Source organism: Rhinatrema bivittatum, chromosome 6 (assembly GCF_901001135.1).
Source record: "Rhinatrema bivittatum chromosome 6, aRhiBiv1.1, whole genome shotgun sequence".
Taxonomy (NCBI): Eukaryota; Metazoa; Chordata; class Amphibia; order Gymnophiona; family Rhinatrematidae; genus Rhinatrema; species Rhinatrema bivittatum.
Genome location: NC_042620.1, coordinates 176937074 through 176958833, shown reverse-complemented (window position 1 = coordinate 176958833; position 21760 = coordinate 176937074). Strand labels below are relative to the sequence as shown.

Here is a 21760-nt window from a genome sequence, read left to right as displayed (position 1 = left end):
ACGAAAAGTGTTCCTTATCCCATCTGGTAAAGTCTCTCTCTATTGCCTGCTGTAAGGGACGATAATTCAGCGTAAAAAGATCCTTCACATTAGTCCCATTCTGGACCCCTAAATACTTTATTGACTTTTTGGCCCATTTAAAAGGAAAAGCACTTTTTAAGTGCCGAGCTTCAGCTTCTGCTACATTAACATTTAAAATTTCTTATTTATCAAATTTAACTTTGAATCCAGAAACTGCGCTAAAAGATTGAAGTTCAGCGGTAATGTTCTGTAGCGATAGCCCAGGTTTAGTCAGGGTAAACAGAATATCATCTGCAAAAAGAGATATTTAAAGATTCATATCCCCTCTCTGTATGCCATGAATCCCAATAGAGCCGCGGACTCTAGTAGCAAATGGTTCTAGAAATAATGCAAATAAGAGAGGGGATAGCGGGCAACCTTGATGCGTGCCTCTTTGCACCGAGAAGTTGCTACTATACCCCCCATTGACCTTAACACAGGCCTGGGGATCATTGTATAATTGCGTAACCCAGGTTAGAAAATGAGGGCCAAACCGCATTTTCTCCAAGGTTGAGTCGAGAAATGGCCAGTGGACCATATCAAACGCTTTATCAGCATCAATAGAAAGTAGTAAAAGTGGAATGTTCTCTTTCTTAACCCACCATAGTATGTCCGTGACTTTGCGGACATTGCTGCCATTCGTTGGGGTATAAATAGCCCACTTGGTCCCTGTATACTAGCCTCGATAAGACTGTGCTCGGTCATCCTGCTAATACTCTAGCCAGTATTTTAAGGTCTACGTTTATTAGTGAGATTGGTTGAGATGACCCACACAAAGTGAGGTCTCTTCCCGGTTTAGCAATGATCGTGATTCCCGCAGAGAGGCACCATCCCTAGTACTGTTAAAAAAAAAAAATCTGTTAAGGGGCCTACTAACATAGGAGAGAACTTTTTATAATAACTTCCTGTAAAGCCATCAAGCCCTGGAGATTTTCCAGCTTTGAAGAATTTGATTGCCTCTATAACTTCCGGTAAACAAATGGGCATATCCAAAAATTGTCTTTGATCATCCAACTAAGAGGGTAATGATACTGATTGTAGGTACTCTGTTATGTTAACATTATTAATGGATTTGTCCCTACTATACAGGGAGGAATAAAAACCATTCTCTTATGACAGGGGCGGAGATAATCATTTTACCAGTAGCATCTTTTATTTTAGAAATATTATTCAGTGTTGCTTGAAATTTTAGTTTTCATGCTAAAACCCTCCCCACCTTATTACTTCCCTCGAAGAAGAACTATTTGGTGCGTTCGAGCGTGAATGCTATTTGAGTGGACTCCAAAATATTCAGTTCACTACAAGCAGTATTCAATTGTTTTAGTTCCGAGCAATCTTGGGAATCCATATGAGAGCATGAGAGTGTTGCAATTTTATCCAATAATGCTATTCTATGCTTTTCCTTTTCTTGTTTAAGATAGGAAGCCTGAGCTATAAAATAGCCTCGCATTACTGCTTTGGAGCATTCCCAAAGATTACCAGCTGACCCTGCAGTATTTTTGTTCAAATGGAAGTACTCTTTAATTTTGATATTAAGGGACGTACAAAAATCTTCCTCTTGAAGTAGGCTATCATTCAAGCGTCAATACCTTGATCCATTATCTAAACCTGAAAGTTGGATTGAGACCCAAATTGGAGCATGGTCGGACCATATTATGTCACCCATACCCACCTCTGAGACCCTGTTATGTAGAGACTTATCAATAAAAAAAAAAATAGTCAGTTCTCGAGTATGTCCCATGAGGAGCAGAGTAGAAAGTGTAGAACCTAGATGTTTGGTATTGCTGCCTCTAAATATCCACCACTCCCCATTTGGTCATTAGTGAAGATAGCTCTGTCCTTGCCTTCCAGCTAGAAGTTAACCAGTAATTAGATGTATCTAACCTGGGGTTTCTAATGAGATTATGATCTCTACCCCGTATGATGGACCCCTCTGCAAACTACTCAAGCACCCCATCCCATATTCTCAAGAAGGTTCCTTGATCCGTGTTAGGGGCATAAACACTTACAAAAGTGAAGATCCCCCCCCCCCCAATTTTTAATTTCAAAAGTATATAACGCCCAAAAGGGTCTGCAAGATGGGAAAGATATTCATAAGAAAGGGACTGAGAAATGAATTTGCCAACACTTGCATGCATATTTCATGCCCTTTGTGCTAGTGGCCATATATTTATCAGAATACCCTTTGAAAGTTCGACACATGTTCATACCGTCGCTTTATATGAGCTTCTTGAACTAAAGCTACTGAGACTTTATTACGTATCGAATCTTGCAGGTGACGATTTTTTTTATAGGTATTTAGTCCCTTAACATTAAGGGACCAAACACTCAACAATGTCATATCTATGTAATATGAGAAGGGATAAAGAAATAATAGTTTCCTTGTTAAATGCCCTGAAATTATAGCTTCTTCCTGTACCACTGGTTTTACACAAAGTGAGCTTATGGATATACCCCCCTCCCCCTTTTCTGTCCTTCCCCCTCAACTACTGCATCCTCCCCACGGATGCCACCCAACTCGGGGGACATGTCACACAAACCAGAAAGTCCTCCCAACCGGGAACCCCAGCAAACCCTCATAATTTACCAGAGTCTAGTAAGTCCAGCTGAACCGAGAACTTACGGTTCATCTAAGTAGTCACCCTCATCGAGTGTGAGACATGCTGACTCTCAGATATTAGGTTTTTTCCGCCATCCATACCAAACAGGTATAGAGAGAGAGTTGTTACAGTTTTCAAGTTCAAGTGCTATCTATATAATCCTTCTCTCTTGTCGCTGAATGGGTGCTCTTGAAAGTTTGACGCTCTAATCGCCTATGATTACCAGCTCTCTGCCACCTCGGAGTCGCATTTATTTTAATTTTATCCTCTTCTGCCTGCTGGACCTGAAAGGACATTGGCAAATTAGCTTGTTTGAAAGCTTTTTCAGCCTCAAGCTTGGTTTTAACTTTATAAGTCATGCCATTCACCAAAAAGGAAATCCCAAATTGGAATGTCCTTTTGTAGTGGATTTTGCCCTCCCGCAGTGCAGTGGTGACCACTCTCAAGTCATAGCGTTTGCGCAGTGTTATGGGCGCTAGGTCATTAAAGATTAAGATTTTATGACCTTCCCAGATCCAGTCGTTTCTTTCAGGCAACCGCATAAATTTGTTCCTTAATGGAGTAGCTGTGCAGACATATTATGATGTCTCTTAGCCAACCAGCAACCCTAGGCCCCCAAGGATAGGTGAGCTGTTTTTATTTTTATTACTTCTGGAGCCCCAGGATTATCTACCATCAAGGGAGAGGCCACTGCTAGCAAAAATTTGGAATCGCAGTCGTTGCAGCGAGGCAGACACTATGCTCTGGTGTCTCCGGCACACCGCGGATTCTCAAATTGCAACACCGTGTCCGGTTCTCCAAATCCTCCAGTTTTTCTGCCAAGGACTCCTGTTCAGTGCATAACTGTTGCTGAAGGCTCGCAAACTTCTTAAGGGAGTCCTCCTGCCCCTCCATACGCATATTCAGGTCATCCACTTGCGCTCCCAGGGCTGCCAGATCGTCTCTTATCTCCGAAATTGAGGAGAAGGAGGTCCTGTTTGTGTTTCATGTCTGCTTGTAATTCCATGAACCAGCCTCTCAGTTCAGCTTGGGTTGGTAACTCGGATAGGGCAGAGGAAGGAGCGTTGTCTGGCATCGCATCAGAGGTCTCAATTGCGGCCTGTCTGCTTTCGGCCTCCAGCAAGTCCCCTACCGTTTTGGAGTAGGAAAATTGTTTGAGGTGGGTATTTTTCCTTTTGGTAGTCATGGTTTATCTTTCAGCACTCTCCCTGTCTAAAATAGGCTCTTAGTACACACGGATGGCGGTTATTCGCAATAGATTCGATCGGGTTTGCCGGGGGCTCTCAGGCTAGGCAGCCATTCCTGATGATGATGTCAGCGCCCCCGTGGTTGACTGTTTTTAATCAAGTTTTTGCTAGTCTGTTCACAGTTGCTTTTGAAGAGAATGCTGGCAGGCTGTTGTCGCTGCAGGAGTATATATATCTACTGTGACGTCAGCTTGTTTCATCTCCATCTGCCGGCAAAGATACATAACCCACTGGTCCAGAGTCCATCTGTCTATACTAAGGAAAAAAAAATATCAGGTAAGTAGTAATTTCTCCTTTTTCATTGTTCCATTTTGCCGCTACTACCACTACTACTGTTTCCCTATGGAGATGGCAAATGTAAGAGAAGAGAGCATGGCAATGAACATCACAAGAGGAAGCGGACGATAGGGAATTGGCAGAACTGTGAGGAAGAGATGGAAGTTGGGCTGCAAGGGAATGAGAGGAGGATGGGTGGACTAGATGGAGTGGATGGAGGACATGGCATGGGAGTAGAAGATGGCAGCTGTAGGAGGTGAGAGGAGAAGATGGGTTGAAAAGGGATTAGAGGAGAAGTAGGTAAGGGAAGGACGGAGAGAGAGCAAAGGGAAGAAGGAGAGAAGAAAGAGAGTGAAAAGGGGAGATGCTGTTGGGAAGGAAGGTGTGACAAACGTAGTCCCAGCTGAGAGAAGGAGCCATGGCTCTGTATTAGGAATAAAAGCCAGGGCTTTGCAGAGAGGAAGGAGGAAGGTGAGTGTAAGCAGACCCTAGAGGAGGTAAGTGAAGTTGTAAAGGGATAGGATAATAGAAGATGGCTGGTTGGGGTGGAGATGATTCAGGTGGATTAGGTGGGATGATTCGGGTGGATTAGGTGGGCTAGTTTTCTGCAGAGTATCCAAAGCTGCTTTACATCTGCAGTCTGTCCCTGATTGCTGGCACCCAGGCATAAAAAGTGCTTGGCTTATTAGAGTGTGTGCTCTGTTGAGCAGGGACTGACTTTTTGTATGTTTGTACAGCGCTGCATATGTCGTGTAGTGCTATAGAAATGTTAAGTAGTAGTAGTAATAACTTGACACAGTAGCCATTGCTCACTCAAGTGGGCCCTAACTCCCACAATGTCTTAGTCAAATGCTGCAGGCTCTACAGAATCAGCCTCTTAAGTTCCACATGTTTCCACTTTGGCTAAAGACATCTCTGGCAACAGCACTTCTCTTTGGTCAAAGAAGATCATGCTGCCCAACGTAAGATGAACTACTGTAATCTAAAACAGTTGGGATCAATATTTTTTTAATCTGTTACATAGTAACATAGTAATGACAGCAGAAAAAGACCAAATGGTCCATCCAGTCGGCCCAGCAAGCTTCCCTATATAGCAACTGCCATTCAGTGCAGGCTATCCTCTTTTTTTCTCTCAAGGGTAGTAACTGCTGCGCCGTGCAGTTATCCCAAGCTTTATAATAACACATACAAATTTCAGCTAGCAACATTTTTACTGGGTGTTGAGCTTTTTTGAAAATTCAGACAGTTCTGCTTGACTTGTATTACTTATGGACTTTGCTGTAAAAGCATTCCTGTGCTTTTCTCTTATGCCTGAGTATCAGTATCCCGGACTGTAGAAGTTGGGGCCTGTCAAAGTGGGGAGAAATTTTGCAATTGCATTAAATGTATCAAGGCTTATTGCTTAAGGGTAGTAATCTCCTTGCCTTCTGCTAAGGATAGTAACCCTGCACCAGCAAGTTACCCCCCTGCATGCTTTCTTCATTTCCTTTCGGACTAGGCCATAGAAGCAGTCCTATGCTTTTTCCCTTATGTCTGCATATCAGTATCCCAAACCATAGAGGTTGGAGCCCTCAGTTGTTTTCTGAATCCAATTTCCCTTTCCCCCACTGCTGTCAAAGCGGGTAGTGTTGTTGCAGTTGCATTAAAAGCATCAAGGCTTCCTTAGCGTTCGGGTAGGTCAATCCCAACAAGTGGGTTATGCACTTCTGCCAGCAGATGGAGACAAAGTAAAAGCTGACGTCACGGCCAATTGAGACCTCTGATGCGATGCCAGACAACGCTCCTCGATATCAACCTGCCAGTATTCTCTGTCTCCAGCAGATGGTGGACATGCATTTCCCTTCAGGGGATTGCCTGTGAGTAAAAAAGAAAAAAAGAGAGAAGAAAAGAAGAAGGATTCGAAAGGAGATAATAGAAAGACGAGACGTCTATATAGCACTGCTTGCCCCCTGAGGTGATACTGTACGGTCCCTTCCTTAGTAGAGTGCCCTTAATCCAATAGCATTGACTGCCGTGGACCAGAAATTCCAATAACGGTTGCAAGTCAAGAGAGACTCGGTGGTGAAGGTTTAGTCCCCTCCCTTTGTAGCCGGGACCTATTTCCGTGAGAGGCTCAGCAGTGAAGGCTTTAGCCCTCTTCCCCCGTAGCTGGGGCCTGTTAACTGCTCTCAGCCAGGGAAGGCTGAGCTCAGGCAAAAGGTTTTTTTTTTTTTGCTTTATATAAAGAAAACAATAATAATACAATAGCCAGAGGAATTCAGGAGAAAGGATCTGTTACCTAAGCGTTCGCCAGTCTCTCTCACATTTCTGGGGAGTTCAGTGAGGTGAGGAGGTAGTGCTAGCACAGCAGGTTGAGCAGCTGTTTGGTTAGGCCTCACTTCCAGGTTTTTTCCTTTTGGTGTGCGATAGACCGCAAGGTGATTTTGTGCCTTTTTTTTGCTACGTTCCTGCATGCCCAGTTGTGCGCCCAACTTTGATGTCTTTTCTGGGGTCGAAATCGCTTACCTCCTGAGGGGATACCGTGTAGCCCCTCCCTCAGTAGAGTGCTTCAGTCTGGTAGCCTTGAGGGGCTTGGACCTAAAGTGCGATTAGCAGTTGCAAGCTGAAAGAGATGCTCAGTGGTGAGGATTTAACTCTCTACCCCCATAGCCGGGACCTGGTCCTGCTCTCAGCCATAGAGGGCTGGGCTTAGGTGAACATATCATAGGCTAGCCTGCTCACGTCTCTGGGGAGTTCCATGAACTGACAGTGCAGGCATGGCGGGTTGAGCAGCCATTTGGCTAGGCCTCGCTTGCAGGTATCTCACTTTTTGAGCGCATAGTAGGCAGCAAGGTCTTTGCGCGCATTATTTGTGCTGTGGACTGCTCGGTGCACGCCTGTGTGTCTTAAGCACCTTGATTTACTGGGCGCCCAGATTGGTTGCCTAGTTGGGTGTGTGGCCTAGGCACATATATCTGTGCGTATGCTTTTTGGGCGCAAGTTTTATGCGCGCATATTCCAGGTGTGAGCTTTCACCCTTCTGCATGCTTACAACTATGGCACCCATGGCGAAGAAGCTTAAGCGCTTATCTATTTTGCTGCAACTACTTCAGGGTCATTCAGCCGCAACTTTAAGCCTGTGTCAGCGCTGCCTCGATGCTCGGGGCAATATATACCCCCTTTTGATTTTGTTGGTGATGGACCATCTGTGGGAACTGCTCCACGGGCCAAGTCATCATGAGCCGTTAGCTCTCAGGACATCAGGTTCGAGCCTGTGGGGTCTGAAATGGACCCAACCTCTTTTCCTGGATGGAATTCTTCCAGGGTTGGTAGATGTTTCTCCAGGGCTGGTAATTTGAATCGCCTACTAAGATTGATCCGTGCGTTCCAAGTACTCCTCTTCCTGGCTCTGCGGCCAAGCACTGTGGCACAATGTGGCCTGACTAAACTTGAATGCAGGTGAATCAAAATGATACCAATGATGTTGATGGTGATTGAGAACATTTCCCTATCTTTGGAGCCAGATCAAACTCTACTTTGTTTCTTTCTTAGAGGTGAGTTGCCAAGTTTAGTCTCTCAGGCATTGAAGACCCTCGCAGTGGCTGAGATTGACTCTTTGGGAAGGCAGAAGAAAGTTCCTATTTTAGTCTCCCTACACAAGGCTTCTTGTTTCTTTCTCCTCCAGGGGAAATTTGAACCTAGGAGAATGGGAGCTGGTGGACGAGGCTTTTTTGCTTCTGGTGAACCATTAGGGCCTATTGGATCTGGGCCTGTTGGCGAGCTTGAACTACGCAAAGGTTCCACACTTCTTCAGTCCCAGGCAAGACCCAAAAGCGATAGGCATCAATGCTCTTTTTCAGGAGTGGCCACATGGTTCCCTGCTGTATGCTTTTCCCCCTGACCTCTGATAAGCAGTCTGGTCCAGAAGGTTTACAAGTCAAAACAACACCATCCTTTTACTGGTTCTGGATTGGGTTCGAAGCTCGTAGTATGCCAATCTCCAGAAACTTCTGGTGGACAGTCCCCTTGGGCTACTGTCTCAAACTGACCTTTACATCAGGGGCTCATTCTGCAAGAGGATCCAGGTTGATTCTATGTTATGGTTTTGCCATTGAATGGGCTTGGTTGTTGAAGCGGAGTTTTTCACCTGCTATAATTTCCACTTTTCTTTGTGCCCAGAAATGATCTACTTCTCTAGCCTAGGTTAGAGTTTTGGAGGGTCTTGAGGCCTGGTGTTCTGAGCGAGGTACTTAAATTCTCAACATGGATATTCCTTTGATTTGGAATTTTTACCAGATGGCTTGCTTAAGGGTTTGGCCCTTAGAACCTTGAAGGTTCAAGTCACAGTCCTGGCTTCGTATAGGGGAAGAGTCATTGGAGGACCTTTGTCTTCTTATCCGGACATGTTTCGTTTCTTGTAAAGAGTTAAACATCTTCACTTCCCATTGTGGCTTCCCATGCCTCTATGGGACCTTAACTTGGTCCTCAAGGTTTTGGCAGGTCTGACTTTTCTACCAATGCGTACTCTTTCCTTGCGGCTGCTTACCTTGAAGACAGGTTTTTTGGTAGTAATCTAATCTCAGTCCATTTCTCTGCTTGCCTTGGACAGGGACAGGGATGAAGATGAGTACTGCCTTTTGCATTCCTTCATCGTCAAGCGTCCTTTACAGCAGTGTTAGGAGGTGACTAAGGCTGTTCAGAAGTCTGATCACATATTTGTGCTCCATGGTGGAGGCAAGTAAGGAGCTCCAGTGACACGGGCAATGATTGCCCGATGGGTTAAGGAAGTCATTATTTAAGCCTAGGTGACTGATGGCGGAGCGGGACTATATGGCCGTGACTTCAGCTTTTGCTCCGTCTCCATCTGCTAGCAGAGATGCATAACCCACTTGTTGGGCTTGACCTACCTTCAGTAAAGAAAAGTAAATTATAGCAGGTAAGTAGTAGTTTCTCTTTATTGCTTAAGAGTAGTAATCTCCATGCCTTTTGCTACAGGTAGTAACTGCCGCACCAGCATGCATGCATTTCTTCATTTCCATACTCTAGCCTTTTAGAGATCCACAATGTTTATCTCATGTCCCTTTGAATTCTTTGATTATTTTCATCTTCACTACTTCCTCTGGAAGGGCATTCCAGGCATCCATCACCCTTTCCGTGAAGAAATATTTCCTGACATTGGTTCTGAGCTGGCCTCCCTGGAGTTTCATTTTGTGACCCCTAATTCTTTTCTTTTCTTTCCAGTGGAAAAGATTCAAAGTTTGTGCATCATTAAATCCTTTTAGGGATCTAAAGGTCGTATCATATCTCCCCTGCACCTCCTCTCTTCCACAGTATTCATATTCAGATCCTTCAGCCTCTCCTTATAAGTCTTCTGATACAGACCCCCACATCATTTTGGTTGCCCTTCTCTGGACCACCTCCCTTCTGTATCGATCCTTTTTGAGGTATGGGCTCCAGAACTGAACATAGTACTTCAGGTGAGGCCTCACCAAAGACCTGTACAAGAGCATTATAGCTTCTTCTTTCTTACTGATTATTCCTCTCTCTTTGCAACTATCACCTTGTCACATTGCTTTGCCATCTTCAGATCACCAAACACTATCAACCCACATCCCTTTCATGGTCTGTGCACACCAGGCTTTCACCCCCCATCACATAAAACTCTTTTGGATTAATGCGCCCTAGATGCATGATTGGCATTGAATCCCAGTTGCCAAATCTTCGATCACTCTTCAAGCTTTCTTAAATCACTTTTCATTTTCTCTACTCCTTCAGACGTGGTCACTCAGTTGCAGATCTTGGTATCATCCGCAAATAGACAAATTTTACCTTCTTTCCCTTCCGTAATGTCGCTCACTAAGATATTAAATAGAACTGGTCCCAACACCAATCCCTGTGGCACTCCACTTAAACACGGTTCCTTTTTCAGAGTAATTTCTATTTACCATTACATGCTGTCTCCTTTCAGTCAACCAGTTTGTAATCCACACTACCACCTTGGCGCTCACTCCCAAGCTTCTCATGTTATTCACTAACTTCCTATCAAAAGCTTTGCTGAAATCCAAGTAGATCACATTGAGCACTCTTCCTCAGTCCAATTCTCTAGTCGTTCAATCAGATTTGTCTGACAAATCCGGGGGAGTGGGAACTCTCTCAGGGAGCCTGGGAGCTTCTTTGCAGCCGGTGGGGGACTCCGCAGTTCGATCTCATGGCAACGACTCTCAATGCCAAGATGCAAAGGTTCTTCAGCCACCGACAGGAGTCCGGGGCGGTGGGGATCGATGCCCTGGTGTGTCCGTGACCGACCGGAATTCTCCTGTATGTCTTCCCTCCATGACCGCTGATAGCGAAGGTGCAGTCACTAAGAAAATCACTATCCTGGTGGCGGGGGCTTCCGCCCTGAAGGATGTCCAGGATCGCAAGTTGGAGGTGCATCTCAAACGAGTGTTTGAGGTCCTAGGGCTCGGCCTGTGAGTGGCGGTCTGTGCATGCCTGATGCAGCGGGCCTGTTTGTGTTGGATCCAGAAACCGCAGGAGCAGTCGGTCTCCGGGACTCTTTCCCTAGTTCAGGCAGCCCGCCTGGAGGTGGGCATTACCTATGGCGCGGATGCCTTGTATGACCTGGTGAGAACTGCGGCCCACGCTGTGGTGCGGTGGTGGCGGCCAGATGGCACTTGTGGCTGCGTAACTGGTCAGCGGATCTCATCAAAATCACAGCTCTATAATCTGCCTTTTCAGGGGAAACTGCTGTTTGGTGAGGATCTCGATCGTCTGATGAAGTCGCTGAGGGAGACGAAAGGGAATCGGCTACCAAAGGATCGAAAGTCTAGCTGGAAACCTGTCTCCTCTCGGCCTCGCTTTCGGAAGTCAAGGCGCTTTCGTCCACTGAAATCCTCTGCCCCAAGGCAGCCCTTCCATAGGCAGCAGTCCTTTCGAGGATCTGGAAGGGCATCTAGAGGCGGAGCCACCCAGGGAGCAGGTGGCAATAAGTCCTCACAATGAGATCCGACAGGTCCACTCCTCATCGCTGGTGGTGGTGTGGTTTTTCATGTGAACCAATCAGTGGAGTTACCTGGGTTTCCCGATTGGGCTCAGGATCCCTTGATGGGATGCGAGCTTCATCTTTTGGATGTGAGACGAGTGGTTTTGCGTTACTTGAAAGTCACTAACGCTTTCCATCGTTCTGATCATTTGTTTGTTCTGTTCAGGGGAGCAAAGAAAGGAGAAAAGGCATCTAAGGCTTCTTTGTCTCTTTGGTTGAAAGAGACGATTTCTTCAGCTTATGTCTCCAGTGGGATTTAAGGCGCATTCAACTTGGGCTCAGGCGACTTCTTGGGCTGAGTGTCAGCTGATGTCTCCACAGAAGATCTGTAGAGCCGCGGTGTGGTCCTCTTTGCACACTTTTACCAAGCATTATCAATTGGATGTGCGGACTCCGGAGACGGCCCCTTTTGGGGAGAGTATACTTCGAGTGGGTCTTTCGGGTTCCCACCCAGTATAAGGGGGCTTTGGTACATCCTGCTTGTCTGGACTGATCTGGGTATGTTCAGGAAAGGAAAATTGGTACTTACCTGCTAATTTTCGTTCCTGTACTACCACAGGTCAGTCCAGAGGCCCGCCCTGAGGATTTTGCCGAAAGGCTGTGGTATTTGTTTGCAAGAGCTGATTTGCCGTTTTTGGCTGTTATAAATTGGGTTTTTCCAGTTGGTCAGGGGTATCCATGTTGGGAGCCTCGTTGCTTTTAATTTTACTTAGCTTGGGTATCGATTAATACTGAGGGACTGCAGGTGGCACTCTAGTATATGTGGCAGTGCCCAAAGTTTTGTTCTCTACCTCCATCTGCCGGTAGGGATGAATAAAACCCGCTTGTCTGGACTCATCTGTGGTATTACAGGAACGAAAATTAACAGGTAAGTACCAATTTTCCTTTTGTCACCTTGCTTTACCTCTTTAGCAATCCTTTCTTCCACTTGATCTTTTGCTTTCATTATTTCTTTCCTTGTCTCACTCAGTTTTAACAGATATTCTTCCCTGTGTTCCCTTTTTTGGGATCCTTTATACTAATTGAATTCTGTTCTTTTGCCTTTATTTTTTCAGCCACCTCCTTAGAGAACAGGAGTGGTTTCTTTTGTTTTTATCTTACTTTTGTTTGCTTTTCTAACATATAGGTATATAATAACCTTGTTTGCTTTTCTAACATATGGGTATGTAATAACTCCTTTTAATTTGGCCCACTATTGTTCCACCTCACCCACTTTCTCTCAGTCTTCCAGTTCTTCCTCCAGGTACGTCCCCATTTTGACAACGTCCATATTTGTGAAATTCAAAACTCAGGTCTTCGTGTGACTTCTTTGTATTCTATTCGCAATATCGAACCATACCTTCTGATGATCCCTGGTGCACAGATGTGCTCCTACCTAAACATTAGAGACATTATCACCATTACTGAGCACTAGATTGAGTATCACATCCTCCCTTGTGGGTTCTAAATCCATATGTTTGAGTAGAGCCCCTTGAAGGGCATCCACTATCTCTCTATTTCTCGCAGATTCCGCAGAAGGGATACGCCAATCCATAACTGGAAGATTAAAATCTCCAACGAGCAACAATTATGCCTTCTTTCCCACCTTTTGGATGTCTTGGATGAGTTCTCTGTCCAGTTCTTCTGTTTGAGTCGGTGGCTTGTAGGTCATGCCAGGAAGAATGGAAGTACCATCTTCTTTTTTTAGAACGGTCCATATTGCTTCTTTTTTTACCCCACGTCCCTTGCAATTCAATTGCTTGGGTATTGTTTTTGACATAGGGAGCTGCTACTCCTCCTCCTTTTCTGTCCTCTCTGTCCTTTCTTAACAAGTTATAGCCCGGGATGGCTGTATCCCAATAATGAAAATTCCTGAACCATGTCTCCGTAACAGCAACAGTGTGTAAAAGTCACAAAAGTGGGTGGAAATATAGCAGCTTTCTAAGAGGGAATAGTGAGTTCCTGAGAGAATGTAGCCCTCAACTTTTGACTTTGGTCACAATTTTCTCTCTTGCTAGTATTTTCCAATAATGACTTCTTGGCAGTCCATACGTATATATTTATCTAGTATTATATATTTAATAAAATCTTCCAAACACTGCTACCCTGGTATAATATCTGACAGAACTTTCTTCCTGTATATTGCATGGGATTTAGGTCCCAATAGGAACCATTCCATAATCCAGTCATTCAAAATGTTTTAAACTTAAAATACATTTACTTTCTTCCAATGTTTTAGTGCAGAATTGTTTATTCCAGGCCTAGCTTTCATCATTACCATGTATAATTTGCAAGAGTAAAACTGCATATAATGGATGTGATGTTATCAAAAAGAAAGAAAAATAGGTTGTGAGTCCATCTGTGCAATTGTACAGCTAATAAACCTGCCGAATACATGTGGCAGCTCTGTGCTCCCTGAGAAACAACACACCTGAGAGAGGTTGCTTTATGGAGCTCAGACAGCTTGTCTAGCAGCACAAGTTTGATCCATGGAAAGATTATCTGGATAAATAAAAAAGGGACTAAAACAGCAAATGTGTTTTTTCGTTTTAAAGATAATCAGAGCTATTGACGTGCGTGGAGTGAAAATGAAATCTAGCTATGTTTTCCATTGAGCTATGAACAGTTTCCAAACTCCCACATCTGTCCTGGGTTGAGCGACTCTTCTCTGCGCTTATGGGAATAGTAATGGTAATGGTGGAGTTCTATAGACAAGTCAGGGCAGTAATCTTCTTGCCTCTCGGATTGCTTTGGCAGCATATAGACCAGATAATGAGCACTCACGGGAAGCAGATCATGCAAGCAGTAACGCTCATCCTAGAAGGGGAGCACAACTTAGAAGTCAAAGAGCAGGTACATTTTCTTCTTTCACAGTTCCTGTACTTGGTTTTAACAGCTAAGCCTTTGAAGTGCACTGGGATTATCACTTGAGTTTTTAATGTATCCTTTTCAGGCAAGTCTCTCTTTAAAGTCTTGTGTTCAAGATGGCATTAACATGGATGTGTGTGATAATTTGGTCCATGCTATATTTAAATGAACTGCTTTGCATAATTCTACATATTAGCAGCTCATTAAAATATTTACTGCATTCATGTGTGTTAAACATGAAATCTCCTCATTTTAAGTTAATGTAGCTGGGTAAACGCCACATTAATGTGCATTAAACAGTAATGTGAGGAGTTTAATGTTGTTGACACTTCAGTAAATAGGCCTCATAGTTGGTAACGCTGGGCTTAATTCATTTTCAGGTGGCATTTTTCAGGTGGCTCCGTACCTCTTTGGGTACTCATAACATAGATTTGGCATCACTGGGAACAGCCTACTCCTTAATTGCCTCCTCTCTATTTTTTCAACTGAATTTTAATTGACTATAAGTTAATTAAAAAAAAACAATTAAAGTACCTTCTGCCTATTCAAATTCTTTGAGCAAAGGTCTCCATGCAGAATGGGAAAAAGCTATTTTGCTATCCTGCTGTTCATCTGGCGTTTTGTAAGCTACTTCAGTATTTTTAAAAAAATTAACTTTGTTAAGCATGACTCACTGTGCTGCTGATGAAGCACATGTTAGCAGAAAGGTACAGTGGTCTGGAAGCAAGACCATTGGTTGACACAGATTGCTATGCTAGAGCTACTGAGACTGGAGCTTCTCTGGGGTAAAATACTTACAAAATAAGAAGGAATTTGGTTGGATTGGCTGATTTGGCTTTTTCTAGCATACAAATCTCTATTTAACATGTTTTAATTGGGTTCTTAATGATTAAAGCATGATGGTTCACAGTTCCTCCAGGTCTCTATCTAGGTCATTACACTGTGACAGGATCAGCTGAACAGCCCAATGTCTAGCATGTGGAAAAACATGCAAACTTTTACCTGCCTCGAAGGAAGGCAGTTTTCAGAAAGTCAATTAATATGGCTAAATTTTTTTTACCCATGTAAATTACTTTAAAAATTGTCATCATTATGTATTATGTGTCAGATACATCAGCAAACAGATAAAAATATAACTTTATTCCTCCTGAATGTATCTGTTCTTAGCTCTGGAACATGATGGTAATAGCATCATATGAGGCACCAACAGAGAGAATGAGGAGCCATTAAAAGTTTAGAAAGGATCTACATTGAACTGGCTGACTCTGCTACAAACATCACATACCTGTGGAAGACCAACAGAATGCAGGAAACACACAAAACTAGAGTAATTTTTGTAAAATGGCATATATTTTGATGCAATCAACAGGTTTCTCTTCTAGTATTTACTTCTTTGTAATTTAACAAAAGGACAGGTAAAATCTAACCATGCTTTAATCATTAAGAACCTAATTCAAACATGTTAAATAGAGATTTTTACCCATGTTAATTGACTATCTGAAAACTGCCTTCCTTCAATGCAAGTAAAAATCTGCATATTCTTCGACATGCTAGCCATTGCGCTATTGAGCTGTTCCTATCATAGTGTAATAACCTAGATAGAAACCTGCGGAAACTGAGAACGAAGGCTGAAACTTGGCGTGAACTGTCATCTTGGTCTCGTGAATGGGTGTTTCATCATTAAACCAGCTTATGATATGTTCAGGGGATGAGAACATTTTATTTTAGAGAATTCACAAAAAAAGTCGTGATGCTCAGATATCTTCATTGCAACTGTAAAACCTATGGATTCCAATGCCAGAGGATCCCTGTGTAGGAAGCTAGATAATCAAGACTGGGAAGCTGCTGCTATTAAAATGTGCAATATAACTTTCTTAGCATCCAGTCAGATGAATTCAGAATAAATTCTCACATCTGTCCTCTACCAGCAATAGAGACAGAGCAAACTGACGTCACAGTATATATACCCATTCAGTGACATCGGCCCGCTAGTATTCTCCGTCTCCGTCTCCATCATATGGTGGACATGCATCTCCCTACAGGTGATTGCTTCGATTTGAAAAAGGAGAATTAAGGAAAATAAATTTGCACCGCTGTCCTGCGGTGATATCAAAAGGTCGGTCCCCCCAGGTGAGAATTCCTGAGGTGATTTCCGTGGTCCCTCAGATGAGTGCCTTGGTCTGGTATCTGGCTTTTCAGCCGGGTGGACTTAGCTGTTAAGCAACTGAAAGGCAGTAGGTACAGAAAGCTGAGCACGGCGGTGACAGATATGCTCTCTCCCCACCGCAGCCAGAGACCACCTCTGTACTCAGTCGGGTAAGGCTGAGCTCAGGTAAGTAAAAATAAATCTATATAAATAAAAATGTTAAATAGTTTGGACAAAATCGCTAATCTCAGAAACCACTGAACCGATTGCTTTCAAATTTGGACACAACCTTCATTTCGCATACAGGAAGGTTCTTCTGTACTTACATTACAGATATGTCACACCTGTGACAGGTAAAATAGGTTTAAAAAATTTTTCTGCTGGACGTAAGCGCCATCTGTTACACCTTACACTAACACACGCTACACTAATCATTTCGCCAGTCCAGGTCCACGTTTCACTTCCATTTTAACACATTTGCACACTTTTTTTCGCCGGAAGATAACTATTTCCTTTACAGATAAAATACACCCACCACCCTCCTCACACCCCCCACACACATGCCAAATTGGTTTACTTTCCACAGCCTCCCAACACACACAAAACCACCCTCCTCACACCCCCCACACACATGCCAAATTTATTTACTTCCCAGGCCCTCACAACACACACAAAACCTGACAGAAGTCCGGGAGGCTCCAGCGGGGGGCCAGGACCAGTCCGGGACAGATCTCCTGCACTACGGCCGTCGACTGCCAGCAATCAACATGGTGCCGACGGCCTTTTCCCTTACTATGCCACTCGGGGACACCAATGGCGGCAGTAGCCCATGTGACATAGTAAGGGCGAGGGCCCCTCGGCGCCATTTTCAGGACTGGCAGCCGGCGAACCTTTGCCCTTACTATGTCAGAGGACCTACCACTGACATAGTAAGGGCAAAGGGCCGTCGGAACCCGTTTCAGTGCTCGCAGCCGACAGACCAACGCCAATACATCGCTCCCGGACCGCTCCTGAACGCCCGCTCCACTGACTGACATTTTTATCAGGTCTCGGGGGGTCTGGAGGGTGGGAGGTGGTAATGAATTTATTGCGAACATCTTGGGGAGGGCTCACGAGGGGGGGCAGGTTTCATTCATTCAGCAACTCTGGGGGGGCAGGGGGGGGGGCTACTGTTTTTCGCAGGGCTGGGGGAGGTGGGGCAGGAGAGTGTGGGGTGGTTAGTTTAAGAGAACTTTTCTCATAGGGTTGTTTTTATGGGGGAAGGGGGAGATTCACACACAAATAAATACACTAAACTTGCACGATCTCGGGAACGCACCAAAAGAGCCCTCCCCAGACTACAAAACAAATTTGGAAGTGCAAATTTGGTTAGGCACTCCCCTATTTGGCTACATAACGCGCACAGACGCCCAGGGACAGACCACATGTAGCACCAGCAATTTTAATTTCCCAGTTCTTGGGAGGGGGCAGGAGGGTGGGGGGTTATTATTTGATTTAAAGGGTTGGGATTGGGTTTTTTTTTTTTGGGGGGGGGGGTGGAGGGGTTCCCACAGAAATAGAAAGACAAAGGTTTTCTGATCTGAAGGGTAGGCAGTAGGCGGAGGAAGGTGACAGTGAGGGGAGGGAGAATGAGGGGGGAGGTGAGTGTCAGGGGAGGGAGAATGAGGGGAAAGGTGAGTGTGAGGGGAGAGAATTAGAGTGGGGACAAGGGAGGGAAGGGGGTGGTGAGTGACCAAGGGGGAGGAGGATGAGTAACTGAGGTAAATGAGCAAGGGGAAGGGGGAGGGAGGGTAAAGAACCTGTCTCTGCCACTGCAACGCGTGGCCGGGTACCACTAGTAAATAAATAAAATAAAAGCAAAAAATGCAGTCAGAGAAGGAGGGATTTTTGGTGTAGGGCTTCCTCCTTCACCCTGGTCTCCGTGCTTGGCACACCATTCCATCGTTCATCCTGCTCCATGGGAGATCGAAGGACATAGGCAGCCTGGCGGGTAAAGCAGCCTCTGTATGCTAGGCCCTGCTCTGAAACTTTTCACTGTGCGCTGCATGGTGGGCCTCAATGGTGTTTCGCATGCTTTCTTAGGCTGCCCTTTACTGGATTGTCTGTTTGGTGTGTGCGTCTAGCTAAGTGTCCAGGTTGTGCTCCCAGTTTTTGGAAGCTTAGGCAAGTTAGCAAGTTAAGCAAGCCTTAATAGCCATCCGCTTACCTGTGCGCACAAGTTGAGCATTGTAGTGTGCTTACGTTTTTATGGTGCCTATCCTAGGGACGCCTAAGTCTTGGACGCCTAGGCATTGGCAAGCCTAGGCTGAATACCTAGAATTTTGGACGCCTTAAAAAAAAAATGCTTCCGATTCCCAATCAGTGGACTGCCAGTGTAATGGTGCCTATATCTAAGAAACCTAAGTGCCTTTCCCTGTTCTGTGTATTTCAGTAAGTTCTCTGTAAACCGATATGATGTACCCACGAATACCGGAATTAAAAAGCTTTTAAAAAAATAAGAACATAAAATAATAAATTGCCATACTGGGTCAGACCAAGGATCCATTGAGCCAAGCATCCTGTTTTCAACAATGGCCAATCTAGGTTACAAGTACCTGGCAAGTACCCATAAACTAAGTAGATCCCATGCTTCTCCCTAAGTCAACTTTATTAATAGCAGTTAATGGTCTTCTCCTCCAAGAACTTATCCAAACCTTTTTTAAACCCAGCTACACTAACTGCACTAACCACATCCTCTGGCAGCAAATTCCAGAGTTTAATTATACATTGAGTGAAAAAGAATTTTCTACGATTAGTTTTAAATATGCTACTTGCTAACTTCATGGAGTGCCCCTTAGTCCTTCTATTATCTGAAAGAGTAAATAACAGATTCACATTTACCCCTTCTAGATCTCTCATGATTTTAAAGACCTCTATCAAATCCCCCTTCAGTCATCTCTTCTCCAAGCTGAATAGCCCTAACCTTTTTAGTCTTTCCTCATAGGGGAGCTGTTCCATCTCCTTTATCATTTTGGTCGCCCTTCTCTGTACTTTCTCCACTGCAACTATATCTTTTTTGAGATGCGGCGACCAGAATTGTACATAGTGCTCAAGGTGTAGTCTCATCATGGATCGATACAGAGGCATTATGACATTTTCTGTTTTATTCACCATTCCCTTCCTAATAATTCCTAACATTCTGTTTGCTTTTTTGACGGCCGCAGTGCACTGAACCGGCAATTTCAATGCATTATCCAGTATGACGCTGTTGCAACCGTCCCTTCCCGATGGCTGCTCTCTTCCTACCTCTCTCCTTTTGCTCCTCCTCTTGCTTTTAATGGACGTCTGGCTGCCGCGGCGTCTGTTTGCCATCCTCTCAGGAGTCCCCGGACCGGCTTGGGTGCTGGCTCCCGCCATGCTCCGTCTGTACCTTAGGGCGCGCGCTGAGCATTTAGTCTCTTGTATGATCTTTATCCTGTTGGACTCTATACTCTCCCGGACATAAAGTGTTGCACCCCCCTCCAAGTTGATCCTCCCTATCATGGCAATATAATTTGTACCCTGATATAGCACTGTCCCATTGGTTATCCTCCTTCCACCAGGTTTCTGAGATGCCAGTTATGTCTATCTCATCATTCACTGCTATACCATTTAACTCTCCCATCTTATTTCTTAGATTTCTGGCATTGGCATACAGACATTTCAAAGTGCATTTTTTGTTTGTATTAACAACCTGTTTTTCAGTCGATAGGGATAATTTGTAATTCTTTAGCTCAGGTGATTCTTTCTTATAGGCATTTGGACTACTTTTGCGTTTATTGGAACCTCTCTATTGGGATGCCCTAACTCTCCTGTTTCATTAGTATCTTTCAAAGATAAATTCCTCTGAGCCATGCACTGCTGAGTGACTGACTGCTTTATCCCTTGTTCTAGTTTAAAAGCTTCTCTAACTCCTTTTAAAAGTTAGTGTCAGCAGCTTGGTTCCACTCTGGTTAAAGTGGAGCCCGTCCTTTCGGACGGGCTCCACTTTAACCACTTTAACCACTTTAACCACTTTAACTTCCCTACCCTTCCCCAAAAGGTTGTCCAGTTCCTTACAAAACTGAATCCCTCTTCCTTGCATCATTGTCTCATCCACACATAGAGATTCTGGAGCTCTGCCTGCCTCTGGGGACCTGCACATGGAACAGGGAGCATTTCTCTTTGTACTGCCTGCCATATTCGGGCAAATCAGCCAAGAGTGCTCGCTGACTTGTGCCAGTGCTGTTTCGAGGCTCAGGGAGAATTATCTTCCTCTGATTTCACTAAGCCTGGTTCTTCCCAGCTGGATATAGGCCTGGGTAAAGACGTTTTAGGTGGGGTGCCTGAATTTAGAACTCCCCTAATTGGTTCTTAAGCAGGGGAAGGTAGCTCAGTGAGTACACCTCAAGTATCTGCTGGTCTGGATACTTCTACATTTTCATGGGTAGAAGTTTTCCTGGGATTGCAATCCTTTCTGCAGGCGCAGTCATTCGCCCTGTTCAATGCTCCCAGGGCAGAGTCACAGGTGAGAACCTTATCTAGACCTACTGTAAAGCGCTGGAGTACTAATAGAGTGGCGGTGGGACTGCCCAATAGAGATCCGTATGGCACGGATGATGACGCCGATCCTGACTCTCTTGAGGATGGTGAAATTCCTCCAGGATTAGAACCGTATAGGTCTATGCTACAGTTCTTTCATAGAGATGAACTAACAGCTCTAGTTTCCCCCAGACCTTAAAAATGCTTGGGGTTCCTGGGACAGATTCCATGTCTGAGCCAAAGAGACATCCCATTTTGGTTTCTTTGTGTAAAGCCTCTTGTTTTTCCCCTGTGATGGAGGCTATTAAAGAATTGCTTGATCTTGAATGGGGCGCCCCAGAGGCTAGTGTCAAAGGGGGTTGGTTTTTGGAAGGCATGTACCTTTTGGATCCAGTGGTAAGAGAGCATTTATGTTTTCTGAAAGTGGGTGCACTTGTATGTACAGTCTCCAAGCAGACCATGAAAGGAGGAGTGGCCTTGAAGGATGATCATGATAGGATTTTGACTATTTATGTATTTATTTATACATTTTTATATACCATCATTTGGAGGGTACCATCACAACGGTTTACATGAATAAATAATTAGAGATAAAAAAATAATAAAAACAGCTACTGTAAAATACAATAATAAGAAAATATAAAATAAGAAAATAGCATAAAAAAGGTACTATAAAATAGACAAATTATGGTAGTATTTAAGGATACAGAGTAATAAAGATAATCAGCAAGGCAGAATAATCTAAAAATAGAGTTCAAATCAACTGTCCTGCAAAAATAAACAATTACTGGTCATGGTCATTTTCTTCATAGGCCCTGCAAAACAACCATGTTTTTAAATCTCTTTTAAATGATTTCGGATTCTGCTGTAATCTTAGTTTTTCAGGTAGTGCATTCCAAATTTTTGGACCAGCAAGGGAGATCGCTCTATTTTGTAACCTGCGTTAGATGTGCCGACTGTACTGGGATGGACAGTAGGCCTTTGTAACTGGATCTTAGATTTCTTTGTGGTGTGTGAAGCCTAA

At 44.3% G+C, this 21760-nt stretch overlaps 1 protein-coding gene across 4 annotated transcripts in view; it reads left to right on the top strand.

The window, feature by feature from the left end:
• ARMC8 (armadillo repeat containing 8) overlaps positions 1-21760 on the top strand; it is a 311684-nt gene that overhangs the window by 223378 nt on the left and 66546 nt on the right. For 3 of the 4 annotated variants that reach the window (XM_029606184.1, XM_029606183.1, XM_029606180.1), the window contains exon 18: positions 13941-14036. The exons of the other annotated variant lie outside the window; for it this stretch is intronic. In XM_029606184.1, coding sequence (XP_029462044.1) covers positions 13941-14036 — 96 coding nt within the window. The remainder of the gene's footprint in view (positions 1-13940; positions 14037-21760) is intronic. 4 annotated transcript variants of the gene reach the window in all.